Genomic DNA, 14513 nt, shown 5'->3' on the forward strand with positions numbered 1-14513 from the left:
TTAAAATTATTAAAGCTTATGTTTACCAGAAAGCCCTGTAGGAAGGCATAGTTGCAGACTGGACAGTTGGAGGGTGAGAGATAGTTATGACTCATGGACAGCACACTGCAGCTGAGCCAGCCAATGGGTGCTCTTCTTTTGTTAAGTTTGAGTTTTGTCTGGTTGACATTAACGGTATAAAAGGGGGGTAACTTTTGTACAATGAAGTGATTCCCTTCCCATGCACAAGGGGGTCCATGCCTTTGTTCCCATTGCTACAACATTCTATTTCAGTGTGGAAAACAAACCCCAAACATTATGGCTTCTATAAAGCGAACAAGTTTTCTGAAGCACAGGACCTCAAGCTGAGCATCATGTCTGAATCTCTATGCTACCTCGTGCAAATAACAGTAATATAGAAGAGATGTCCACATTTCTCAGCAAGTGCTATTGACACAAACAACTTACTTTCATTGGCATGAGTGCAAGGAAGTCTGTGACAAGGTTATGGATTTTGCGAATGTAAAATTCCTCCTGGTAGAAATTTTCAGACGCCACAACAGATTCAGTCAGGAAGAGGAAAACGTAATCAGCAATTGCTAGCTCTGCCATTGCCTCATCTGCCTCAGTGAATTCTGCTAGAGCTGGGCAACAAAATTCACAAGAAGGGAAGAGGTAAATAACAATCTGTTACCAAACAAATGTATTTCAGGATACACAGCTGACATGCAAATTTCCATGCTTCTATCAACTCTGTTTTTAACACTGTACAGGAGAACTAGACTGAAAAAAGATAAACTAATGGCAGATGATGATCTCTACCTTCTGTTTTAATACGTGTTACAGTGCAAATCCATTTACCCCGAAAAATCTAAGGCAGTCAACCAAAAATCACAAACTAACTTTAATTAAACATTAATTATAATGTTCACATTTTCTTTATTAGACATTTTGGAAAAGACTCAATTTTGACGTAGTAGAAAGCTAGAAGGTTTGTGAGGTTTGGAGACGAAAAAAGAAAATTATGAATAGATTCATCATCTCAACATACCCAGGTCTAACATCCACAGATGTAAAAAAAAATTTAAAAAAAAAAATAAAAAAAAAAAAAAAAAAATAAAAAAAATCAAGAACCAATTCTGGATTTAAGCACTGAAATTATACTAAAGCTGAAAATGAAATCCTTGAATTTTCCAGTACATTAAAATCTCTTTCACTTCAATGAGGCACTATTACTGTCTAGTAAATAATTACTTCTACACTTGTGTACATTTCAAATCAATTCAACTCACAACAACCAAACTCACACAGAAAAAGTTTTAAGGAAGTGTTAATGGTAATTTTATCATAAAGGTAAATAACAACACTTCAGAAAGGTAATAGATCCTTTGACCTACACCACTTGCAAGCTCTGAATACTCATGTGCAGCAACTGAACTTTAGGGACATTTACCTGTCACATCAGAGAATTGGGATATTCCTCGCAATGTCAGTGCCCAGGCTAATCTAACAGTAGCTTGCAGACCTGGTAATTTCCAGGGCTGAGACTCCTGAAGCCGAGTGTGGATTGTTGCTATGTACTGTCTTTCTGCTAGCAGAGGGAGCCGGTGCATCAAGTCTTCAACAACAAAAACACAAAACCAATACTCAGTAAACAAATGTGAAAAAATACATGCAAAATCCTGCCAATTTGTTACTGATCAATAACAAAATTGCTTAAGCAACAGTTTATTCATCTGCACAAGGTAACCTCTGGGAAAGCTGCCAGCATTACCTTCACGATCCTCTGCCCCTTGTTCCAGAAAACTGACATCAAAGCAGTAAAGGAGAGCCATGAGAAGAGACAAGTTCACGCCATCCAGTGAGCCATCAGCTTCCACTGTTACCTTCTCCAGGTAACTTATGAGGATTAGAGTGTCATCCTTATTCAGGGGTGACTGACACGTCCAGACAAAGAGACTTTCAGCCAAGGACTGTCGGCATTCTTTAATGAGATCGGAAACCTTTACAAGACGAACAAACAAACAAACAACAACCTGTCAATATACCTATTCTGGTAACATGTTCAACTTGTCCTTCTCAGTCAATCATAATGACTGGCTTAAACTAAAAATCACTCTAAAGACAGCAGCTACAGAAAATGTTGGGTTTATTTGCTAAACAACAAAAGGACACTTCTGCTTGTTAATTGCATTTATATTCCTATGTATTTCATGAGAGGCATGAGTAGATACCTGGGAATATGACTACATGCAAACCAGCATCCCTGTCAAGGACAGGAGACATCAATCTTCATAGAATTTACATAGTGGTAAATGTATCACACAGAAGACACATTCCCTGTCTCTAATTACACAACTGCACTGGCAGTTACCCCAGAAACAGTCAGCCTTCTCCTTGCCCCAAAAAATGAATCTTAAAGTGAAACTAAGGTAAATTAAGGTAATTTAAGAAAAATGAGAAAGATACTCTTTCCATAGTTTCTAGATTCATAGCAAAAGTGCAGGACTACTTCTTTAGTCAGTGGAAAATAAATTGATTCATTATTACACAAAATGATTTTTAGGCAGATGACCCATTAGAAAGGAGTTCAAAAATTAAAACAATAAAGTTTAAAATCTTCCTGCTAGAAAAATTATGCGGCAGTTAGTGTCAATTAAGTTCAGGAATTCCAAAGATGACAATGTATTTTCAAGCAATTTTCACTTGACTATCCAAAATGCTTCTGTTCATATTAACACAATTGGATTATTAAGAGAATTATTCACCTGACTTAACTTGGTTTCAATCTGTTTTAATAATTTGTGAATTCACTTTTCTTATGCCAATGGTGCAGATAATGGTAGCGCTGATAATTTAAAACACGGACTTCAGAATTAAAAAAAGAAGAAATTTACACACAGTGTAAATATTAGGCTTAGATTTTTACTGTTACAATTCTTCAATAAAAATAAGGCATGCCCTAGCATCTGGGAGCAACAGCAAAACAGAAACGTGGGAAGCAATGTGAATCCCACATTGATGTTACACAAGCTGTGAAGCAGTGCCTGCGATCTCAGACAGTAGCAGATTTTGTGCAAACATAAAGGACTCTTTGCAGTCTAACTCTATCCTAATGTGTTCAGTTACACAGAAGAATATCCACGCTTGGTGAGTTTTACCTCTTTGCGATGTTTCTCACTGCCCAATCCTCGCTCTCTCTGGAGCTTATCAAATTCGTTGTTCAAATCAATGTTAGACAGAAGTGTAAGGATCTTCTGAGTCAAACCCTGCTCCATTAGGTCATTTGTAAAGCGTGTTGTCAGGGAAATTAACTCTTGACTATAACAGAAAGAATACAAATTAAACAATTATTCATAGTTTTCCAGTCACAAATATGGCTAAAATAATGAATCCCATTAAATGTATTTGATGACCAAAAAAACCATACATATAAACTATATACAGAGAGCAAATAAATGTCCATCACTAATCAGTAAGTACTGCCCTCTCAAAACATTGTGCTGAATGGATACAGACTTTAGGTAGCTGAAGGTTCAATAACATGGAATATGAGAATACAACAGGGATCAGCTAGTTAGGATTTCTATTAAAAGGAAAAAATATTATATATAAGATATACATAACTCACAAGCTCACAGGCTCTTTCCTACTAGTAAATGCAACTGTCCAGATACCACTCTCAGAATTTATATTTACACTAGAACAGATTTTTTATCTTTCTCTAGCCAACTTGGAAGCAAGTAGTGTGCACTACTTTCTTTTCCAAGGCAAAAAATACTAGCATATAATGTTCACCAGTAGACAGTACATTTCTTTTAAGTGAAGGCAGGAGCACAATTCCCTTTTACAGTACACAGAAAGTCAGAACACAGCAGGGTTCTCAAATACTGAGCAATCACCACTAGAGCGAGCAAAAATGACTGGGAGAGTGTCTGAAGTAAAATACTGCCAAAAGGTGAAGTAGCGTGAAAGAACTGGAAGTAAAATATATATCCCTATAATTCAACAAACTATGTGCAAAAAATGATTATGCTTAAGAAACAAACATAAGAGCAGCTCCATCAGGTTATGAGAAAAAAGGAAATTCAAGACTATAGATACTCCCTTTAGTCTAAGTAGTTCTAAAAGCACTCAAAACAAAGAGCTTTCATCAGCTCATCGCCCTGAAACAGACCTGAGTTCTAATGTCCACGTCTTGCCTTGGCGTGACTGGATGAGGGCTCGCAGTGAATTGGCAATGCATCTTTTTCCATCCCAGTACAACAGAACCGCCACTAGACCTCTTGTAAGGCCAGGAAAATGAGGCTGCTGGTGTTCTCCTAGTGAATGAAAATGGATAGAAATAGCCAAAGAAAGCTGAACATACACATCTTGGTAACAGCTCTCTATCTTTGTATTTCTGATTGAAATACAAATATCGCATTCAAAGTAACTGTGGTTATTCACCACCACTTTGATTTGTTTCAGATACTTAAAAGAAATCCCAGATATTTTGGGTGCTATTGGTAAAATTATTATTCAACTATTAAAACATACAACAACGGGTCTTTTAAGTATTAGTCCATAAATTGCCTAGTCCAAATGGTATTTGCCACTGATACGTACCCATCTTAATAACCAATTCAAGATGATTATCACTGAAATATCTTTTATTCAAAATCAAAATTTCTATCTGAAATTACCTTGAACATTCAAGCTCAAAATAGACAGTGAGCCTGACTTAAGATAGTTTCCCAACGGTGACAAATTTGCAATCTACTTCTTTAACAAATTTTTCAAGTTAATGAACAGTAGCTAGTAATAACAACTAACAATTTTAACTTAACGATTCTAAAATCAATCTTCTACACAAAGAATGTGTCACTTTCCAGAATACTTCACTTACTAATCAGTCGTTAGATTACAGAATCACACAGCAATGTACAACTAATACATAATTTGAAGAATCAGTACCTATTACACTGTTTTATGGAAAAATTCTCAATCCTGTTTTAATTATGTTTAAATTCAACGATACAGAAAGTACACCATAAAACCTCCTCAGAATATTCCCTCCTTCACTGAGGGGGGGAATATTAGCTGAGTGTGCAAACAGTAGGGTTCAGAACACTGCTATCATATGACATTACAGTGAGAATTTCTTTTAAAGAATATTCTGTGTTAGGAAGTTAAGCTCTTCACTGCATCATGCATTCACCTTAAATGTACACTTAAATAAGAAGGCCCTATTTAAGTTATATTTCTCCAGATCTTAAATATTTTCCCTTCTCACCAGCTAGAAGGAGCTCAACAGCTGCCAACTCTCCAATATCAAAGAGGTCACTGAGGATAAAGGCTTCTCTGATCAGCTGCTCTGGCAAAAGCCTAGTTCCCTGCTGACCCTGGATAGCAACTCCTTCTGTGCTTGCTTTCTGAATTTTCTCATGCTGCTGAACATTTTTTGGCTGCAAGAGAAATAAGCATCAGAAGTTATTCAAAATGGCAAGATCAAATACTGAATAAAGCTTAACACATTAATCCTTCCTCACAAATCTTCCTCCTTCTGTCAGGTTAGGTTGTCATCATAAAAACAAAGGCAGTGTTTTTAAACAGAGATAATAAAGGGATCCTAAAAATGCTTCATGCTTGGACAGCAGTGGTCTCTTTGTGTGAACATAAAAAAATAATCATATACAATCAGTGCTGACATTTAGTTTACTCAAAATACTAGTGGTTGAAAGTAAACTTTGATATAATTCCCAATAGGAACTGGCATCAATTCAGTGAAAGACATCTGGGTCGCTGATCAGAACTGTTGTGACTCCCAACTATTCTCTACATCATTCTTTTTCCATTAAACTGAGATGCTAAAATATCCTAAAACTCTATAGCTGACTGTTTTCTGACCTATCAATTTAAACAAGCCATCTACTACTGGAGAAATAACACCACTGAAAGAAGATATATTTCTAATTACCACATTATGATACACCAGCCAAGAAACGGGGAGTTTTTTCACATTATGTGGCGTTCCAAGTAAGACACGTTCTGTATTTTTTTAAGTTCAAGTGTTTACCCGTTTTGTGTGTTTGTTAATCTGACTGAAACATGAGCAAAACCAGACAAAATAGCTCTGGGGTTTATTTCAGACACACAAGAGTAACAAAAAAAGTTAATACATGACTGATGGATCATCAGATAGTTTTACTATTCCTTTCAAAATAGCACTCAAATAATGGGAGAAAAAAAACAGACAAAATTATCCTGTAGAAGATACAAAATAATACGTATGCATTATCTTTTCCCACTTAATACTATTTGTATTCTTACAGCAGAACAAGACTGGTATAACACATCTATGTTATGTACTGTGAAGATCTCACATGAAAAGAATGGTCAGGGTCTAAAATGGCATTTAAGACAACAATATAAGACAGAGGAAATCAACAACTCTCCAGTTCATTCCAGAAGAGAGCATTAGTCCAGTACCGGATTTCTGAAGAGAGAAATGAAGTCAGATTTGTGCTTCTTTAAAACTTGATCTAGACGATGAACAGCTTCAGGTTGCCTTTTCCAAATGGCATTCATTACAGTCTGCCATATGTCCTTATATGGCCCCCACAAGCTGGCAGCTAGAAGAGGAGATAAAACAATGTATTTGAAATAGAGAAAAGAAGAAAACAAATTATTTATATATTGTTTTCAATAAGTAAATTCTTTTTTAGTTTACTGTTACTCTTGGCATGTGAGTATACTCTTACACCTGTGAAGAAAAGTATATTTTCCTTTCCTAAGGCACAAAAAAACCGAACAATGTACTGATATAAAACTTAATTCCATTTAGGGAAGTAAAGCACCAAAGATGATGTACACACCTAAATTCTGGTGCTGAAAGTCAACTTACAAGAATACTTACAATACAGGTATTAGGTTGGAAAAGACCTTTAAGGTCATCGAGTTCAAGCATTAATCTGGCACTGCCAAGTCCTCCACTAAACCATGTCTCCAGGTGCCACATGCACATGTCTTTTAAATTCCTCCAGGATGTGACTCTACCACTTCTACAAAGCACTCCAGAAAAGGACTACCTTCACTATTAGCTAAACAGCCCATCAAATCAAAATATACAATACTCTTGCATTACAGCAGATGGCTTTAAAAAAAATGGTTTCAACCGTTTCCAAAGATTACTGCTTGAGTGAGCAAGACGGGAAAACCAAAAAGCAGTTTAAGCAAAAGCAAGCTATTTAAATCCCCCTTATTGCTCCTACATTGCCAGATGAACCACCGTGTAACTGAGCTAGTGATCTGGAAGGGGTGTAAAATCCTGCCTCACTCATCAGAGAAAAACATTCTCTGTTGAGAGAGCACAAACTTCTTTGATTACTCAAATTAGAATTGATATTCCTCCCAACAATCAAAATGCAAATCTCCTAAGCTTCAAAGTACCTCTAGAAGGTCAGATCAAAGACTGCCATATTTAAATAGTGAAGTCTACACAGTTAAATGGTGAAGCCATTCACACAAGTGAATTTACAAATAACTGAGACAACACATTTAGCAGTGCCAGTATGGCTGTGTTGGGGACAACGAGTAAAAAAGCGACAAATTTGCCTCTTCTGAGCATCAGTGTTTTAACTTGTACAATGTTACTCCTGCCTAAAAATAGCTACTACTGGATGCATAATTTCACACTCAGCTGTAATTGGCTGTCCCACAATCTCAGAGTTCAGAGATTTATTTCCACTTGAAACTGTGTTTTCACTCTTACTACATTACCAATCAAACAAACACCAGCAGCAAACCACAGTGCCTGCCAAAAGCTGTTGAACTACTTCCCTGGCCCATTTGTTTCTCTTGTCCCTACCACATAATTGCTTTGCACCAGCCCAAACACATGTACTGTAGGGAATTAGAACCAATTAAGGATCTAACTTCTCTAACCAAAATCTAATCCAAAAAAGGAGTTTATTTTTAGCAGGATCACATCTACAACCCAGTTTGCTCTGCAACGGCACAAAGATGGATTATTGCAGAGAAAGGAATGGGCACCTGGGATAGGAAGAGGTTGGACTTTAGCAACCATGCTGACATTTTCCCACTTAAGCTGTTCTATTATTACTAGTTTTAGAAAGGCTGCCCATACCATCAGGACAGGCTGAGTTGCTTCTCTTGGCAACAACAGCAGCCGACACTTATATGCCTGAACATTTTGCCAAGTAACAGACTCAACCATGATATGTCTCTTCCCACAAACAATACACTATAACCTAAGGCAAAATCTGCACTAGTTCTTGTGCAAGATCTCCTTTTATTTTTTTCTAATATTTCCTGTAGAAAACTCCTTCCTCCCCTATTTTTTTTAATTATAAGTCTGCAGATGCTCTTGCATTGTAATTCATAAAATAGTCTTATTTGAACTACTCCAATTTTCACTTCAACAAAGCAATAGGTTTTTTTAAATGAAGAGTCTTTGCTTTATTACTGCTTTTCTGTGAGGCTACAGGGATGCAATCCATTCAGCGAGATTAAAAAAAATCTCTGTAGAATTTGTTCCTTGCTAGCCAGAGGAATGGAGGTTTCAGTTCTACTAGCTAGAATTAATAATGACTATTAACTGTCACCATTGACATACAAAAAACTTATTTACAGACCTTTTGGCCTATATTCCGATGACAACTGTTTTTCACAGGGTCCTCGTTCTCCTTCTATTAACCTAATGAAGCTCACCAAGGGTAAATGCAACATGTTGCACCCAACACAGAATCACGGCATAGGCTGGGGACCAAGGGAGCTGCTGGGGAGCAGCTTTCCAGACAAACAGCCCAGTGTCCTGGCAGACAGGAAGCCGAACACCAGTCAGCAGCACACGCTCACAGCAAAGGCTGCCTACAGACTCCAGGCTCTATTAACAGCTGTAGCCTGCAGATGCAAGTAAGTGATTATTTAGGCATCTCATAGTCCTTGAGTCCCATACTGTGTGTAGTTTTGGGCTCCTCAGAGCTAGACACTGAAATAGTGAGCCACAGGACAGGATGAACGAGAGGCTGAAAGAACTGACCTGGCTCAGTCTTACAAAAAGGAAGGCTAGAGAGAGATAGGGGCCTTGTCTTCTCTAACTACTGAATGGCACTATACATAGAAAGCAGGGCAAAATTCTGCAGATATTTCTCTTTCGCCTCTTACACAACACAGCATTAGGAGATGACTGTAATACGTGACCACGTGTACACCGAGTTACCACAGTCCTCTCTAAACAAGAAGGCCTTGGCTGCCTGACGTGACTCCCCGCCAGGACCAGCCAGGCACAGCGGCAGCTCTGACGGCGGAGCTCCATGGCCGGGCAGCTCTGCGCGGCCCCAGCCCGTGTACCTCCGCACGGGAGGCGCTCTCACGGCGCCTGCCCGCACACCACGTCCCGCACCGGGCGCCCCGCAGCCCTTCCCGTTGCCCGCCCGGGCCTCGCCGCCTCGCCACGCCACGCCCGGCCTTCCCAGGGCGGCCGCCCCCGGTTCCGCGGGCACGGAGGAGAGGCACAGGGCCGCCGGCGGCCGGGGAGCGGGACGGCCGGGGGAAGAGCGGAGAAGTCGCAGCCCCACGCTCAGATGGTTCTTACCCGAATTTACCGCCAACGGAGCCGCCATCTTGGGAAGAGGGAGGCGCGTCGCGGCGCCGGCGCCCGAAGAAGGCCCGGACAAGCCCGAGCCGCGGGGCCGCGCCGGGCGTTACTCCGCCCCGCTCCCGCTGCCGCTCGCGCTCCCGCTCCCGCTCCCGCTGCCGCGGGGCCGCGCCCCTGAGGACAGTGACAGCGGGGACAGCGGCTCCGGCGGGGACAGCGGCTCCGGCGGCAGCGTGGACAGCCCCGCGCCCCGGCTGATGGGAGCTGTAGTTGCAGGTTGATGGTTCATCGTGCCGGTCTGCTTCGTAACCCGTCGAGACGATTGCGGGAAAGGGAGAGCGCCGCGCTTCTGCATTCCCGCCTTCGCTCCTCTGATGTAAATATGTCTTGGTTTGGCAAGGCAGGTATCTGCCAGGGAAAGCTGGAGTTTCCCTTGGAATGGAGAATGTAAACCCCTCCCCCCCTCCAAAATATTATAATTTTGCAATTAAAGGCTTTTCCGGAAAAGATTTGGGAATAGGAATAACAGTTCTTTACTAGAAATATTAAGAATATAAATGTAGTAATGCAATGAAAACAATCAAAGAAAACAAACAGAAAATCCTAGAAATCCTGAGAGGGTCAGAAAATCCAACCTGACGCCCTGTTGGTCAGGGTGTTGGAAGCAGTCCAAAGTAAGCCCTCCTGGAGCGGCAGATGTGGTTGTGTTGGAGTAGAGATGGTCCTCGTAGAAAGGGTCCAGTAATGGCAAGATGGGTCCAGTCTTCCTTGGGGAATCCAGTGGAAAATCCTGTGTTATTTGGATAGGAATGGTTTGGCTGCCCCAACTGGGCGGAGCATCTCACAATGGGATGATGTGCCATGTCATGTCATTGGTGAGCTTTAGTGGCCCATTACCAAAAGATATCCCCCGGAGGGTGGAATGAGATAAGGAACAATGCCCCTCCCGGTTTTAACAGCTGGCCCATTATCAGAAGGCAGCCGCCCCCCTCCTCTGTGGAGTTACAAGACATAAGGAAAACACCTCCCCAACAGGTTTCAACAGCTGGAATAGAATAAAAAAATTTTTGGTTACATAACCCAAGGCAAAATAACACACCGATTCCATGCCGTTCAGTTTTCTTTCCCTTTTCCTTTCCACACCACGCTCAAGTGAGTCTTTCCTTCCAAGCCCTGCCCTATAAGCCATTTTTACTGAATATGGCTAAACATCTGAATTCAGACACTGCACTAGCAGATACATTTATTACAATAATTTATTTTTTAACTGAAAAAAAGATCACCAGGATGACTCTAGCTTCTCTGGTTTCTGACTGAAGTCTTAAAAAAATAGAGACAATTTTTGAATGTGAACTAGGGTTTACAATCTTGTAAAAGGGAGGGAAAAATGAACAAACAACAAAAAAACACCACCAGCTGTGATAGGAGTTATTCTGTGAAGAAAGCTACATTTAAACTCAAAGTGCAAGTTCAATGTCCAAGAAAGAAAAAAAAAAGTACCAAGCATGAAGAAAAGAAAAAAAAAAAAAAGAGGCATGTTTATACACTCATATTTCTGGAGCTGAGGAACAAATATCAGTATCTTAGAAGCAGTCTGTGTCTGAAATCAACTTACCATTCTCTGTCCCAGCAGTAATCAACATCCTTACAGAAATGCCCTCCTGAATTACCTTTAGGACAAAAGATTGCACCAAAAGTACTAATTTTTAGTTCCAGTAGTTTTCCCTCTCGAACCTTATTAAACCAGTGTTTCATGGTTGCAAAACCATGTTCAATGAACTATGGGAACCATGGGAAATTGGCAAAATAACTATCTTTGCTTCTGTCGGTCTCCCCTATAATGGGATGGCAGAAGGGGTAATAGAAAGAGCAGTGCTCCTGGGGTGAGTGTGAATTGGCAAGGCAGCTGTAAGAAAAAAGAGACATAAAACAGAGAAACTGTTTCACTTAGTCAGAAGAGGAGAGAGAAATGGGTATTTTAGAAAAGTTGGGGGGGGCGGAGGGGATGGTTCCCAGAGTCCAATAGATGAATCTGTTCTCAATAATTTGGCCTAATTTGTTGATTCAGTCAAAGACCCCATATTTCTTTGGGATTTACCTTTTCCTGGTCTTAGCCATGAACAGACTAGACCTATAATAATGAGAATGATAGTGAATTGTTCATGTTATTCTAGGAAATAAAGAATAACAGGCAAGAGGTAAAAGTAGAAAATAAGTGCAGTTAATCCCCAAGCAGCTGAACTAAAGCAACCTTGGTACCTGGGTGGGGCATTCCTGTATCCTCTCCTGAGCATCCTTCCCCGCAAAGCTGTAGTTCTGCTCTCATGCTGCCCACATGCCACCCCAAGACCCATGACTATGAAAGGCAGGTATCATGATAAACTTGGAGATGCACGTGCTGATCACCTGGCCACGGCAAATGTGATGGATAGCTTGAGGTTTTGCTTCAGTCTTTCCTTCCACAGCGATTCTAATTTTGATCTTTTTCCTTTATACATTCCTTGATCTTCACAAAGTTTATGAGCCCTCTAGAATTTGATCAGATTAGATTGGAATTGACTCAGAAATTGCAACAGGTTCAAAAGTTATTGAAGAGGTTTGGCTTACAGTGTGATTTCCTAAGCTGTGTTTCCTTAAGAAACTTGAAGTTTTAGAGAAAAATAAATAATTGATTAAAAAAAAAAAAAAAGCCTTTCCCAGGCATTAAGAGCTGTCATATTTTTTTGGCATTCAGATACAGCCAGATTGCACCCACTTTTTTTGAACTCTGTTGAAGGAAAAAATCCTTTCTAACCACTGCAGATTTAGTATTTTAAATTTCCAGATAATTCTGTCCTCTCCTTGCCAATTGACCTAGGGTCACATATCAACAAGGAAAAAAAAAAGACAGCCTGAAATAGTGGATGGCAAGGGGTAGGTCATTGGGCAGCTGAACTTCAGAAGAAAAAATACCACTTTTAGCTTAGGCTGCACGGCATTCATTATATTCTTTCTCTGTTAGCAATGTGATATTTTAATGCAAAATAGTTGTCACAGTTCAGCTCCTAGTATGGATGAAGTAAGAGAGGCACCTAGATACACCATACCATACATTCTGCACATATTTTTATTGGCATAACTGCATCCATCCATCCATGCTTTAATAAGTAGGGAAGTCCATGAATAGTAATTCTTGCTTGTTCTTGCTTTATTTGGTGTCCTTTAATTTAGGTTCCCATTGTTTACCCAGGATTACGGGCTGGTTTGGTAGTCTATTTTTGACAAGTCACTATAGGGAAAGAATACCTCATTCCTCTCCCTAACAATAGTTCTCAGCAAGTTCTGCGACATAGATGGGTTCAAGAAGGGACACCAATGGCTTTCATCCCTAATTAGTAGACAGAAATCTTGTGAAGTATCAAAGGCAGGCTGACACTAAATACCTGGGATGGATATTCATCCCCCTGGATTCCAGGGAAAGGAGGTTCTGAATTGCCTGTAGGGTAGTGAATTCTGCTCGTGTGGTGAGAAACCTACATTAATTTCTATAGGTGGCAATAACTCTTAGTAATAATTAAAATGAGCTGCACAGTGGGAACCTACTCCCTGAAACTTGTAAGTGGTTTGTGATGTACTACAGGTGTAACATTCTTCATTTTGATATTTAGTGGTTCACAGTCAAATCATACATCAAGATACGAAGATAACGATGATGATGATATAATTTACTCTCTTTACATGTTATTATTACCAGGAAGAATAATTAGCCAAAAAAAAAGGGGTATTTTTCAAATGCCTAGGAGGCCCTGCTTAATTTCCTACCTTTAATCTTCGGTGTCATTATGATCACATCCTTCACATCTCCATCACATGATGGAGAAAAATCAAAAAAGGCTTTTCTGCATTGCAGCTGAAACTGAAAAAGTTGCCTTGTAGAAGTGCGTCTGCATAAATAGACCACTCCTTGCGTTGTGAAATATGCCTCTTTCCCAAAAAGTCAAAAACATTTCTGGCTACTGATTAGACCATGAAACTTCCTGGAGCTCTTGTTTTGACTGACACTAACTCTATGCATCTGAGCTTACTGTTCTGTAAGAATGGGTATAGCATCTCACAGCAGGCCTGGAATCTCAACTGAATGGATCTTCAGCCCGGCCCCATCATCTGAACAGAGGAAAAAGAATGTATTTTTGTGTTACGTTAGTTGGTGGAATAAAAAATCCTGAATTATCTTACTGTGCTGGCTAAATTTCCTAGAAACTTCCTAACTGGCTATAACCCTGTCTTTGCTGCAAAAAGCATGCTTTATACATGGATATAGTTAGCTTGGCATCAAATCTTAGAAAAAAGTCTGAGACCTTTCTATGCAGCATTTCTCAAGGAAATAACTTTGTAATTTTCTCTGTCTTCCATCCTAGATATTTCTAGTGTCACCATGGTATCTAAGCTCATCAAAGAAACTGTGTGAGGTTGTCACTAGCTTTTGTAAAGTGGTTTATCTAGTCAAAAGCAACAATGAGCTAAATGTTCTCAAAGTTATATGAACACCTTCCTTGGGATTAAGGAGCAGGGGGAGATGAACAACAGCAAGCACTGCCCTTCTGTGTAGGTGAGGACAGTTAATGCCTATAGGCATCTGACCAGAAATTAATGCCTTGATAATCAATATCCTGCTTGTCAGTTGGGTCTTTTTGATCCTTGTCCAGGCTTCGGAGGTAAAATGAAAATACTGTTCTTGGCTCTGTGATGTATTTGAGTTATTTTTTCCCTAATTCCTGCTTTGGAGCCCTTAAAACTATCTTTCTTGTTTCTCTTTCTTCTCTGTTCTGGAATGAAGAATAGCCTTTCTTTTCTTGTAATAATTTCTCTATTCAGCTCCTGAGGGCAATGAGGCAGTTACCAGCCCAGAAGGTGATCTGATTAGTGTAACAATGTTGCTGCTAGTAATTTACAA

The 14513-nt window shown here is 39.9% G+C and overlaps 1 protein-coding gene across 1 annotated transcript in view; it reads right to left on the reverse strand.

Moving 5' to 3' along the window:
* NUP205 (nucleoporin 205) overlaps positions 1–9657 on the reverse strand; it is a 46701-nt gene extending 37044 nt beyond the window's left edge. Inside the window, exons 1-8 of the mRNA XM_066183467.1 lie at positions 9578–9657; positions 6451–6593; positions 5255–5426; positions 4157–4301; positions 3141–3300; positions 1754–1982; positions 1433–1597; positions 448–623 (exon numbers count right to left, since the gene is read on the reverse strand). Coding sequence (XP_066039564.1) covers positions 448–623; positions 1433–1597; positions 1754–1982; positions 3141–3300; positions 4157–4301; positions 5255–5426; positions 6451–6593; positions 9578–9605 — 1218 coding nt within the window. The 5' untranslated portion in view covers positions 9606–9657. The remainder of the gene's footprint in view (positions 1–447; positions 624–1432; positions 1598–1753; positions 1983–3140; positions 3301–4156; positions 4302–5254; positions 5427–6450; positions 6594–9577) is intronic.
* Positions 9658–14513: the final 4856 nt, after the last annotated feature.

This window comes from Chamaea fasciata, unplaced genomic scaffold, assembly GCF_029207755.1.
Source record: "Chamaea fasciata isolate MVZ Bird 193981 ecotype frontalis unplaced genomic scaffold, bChaFas1.0.hap1 SCAF_5, whole genome shotgun sequence".
In the NCBI taxonomy this organism is placed as follows: Eukaryota; Metazoa; Chordata; class Aves; order Passeriformes; family Sylviidae; genus Chamaea; species Chamaea fasciata.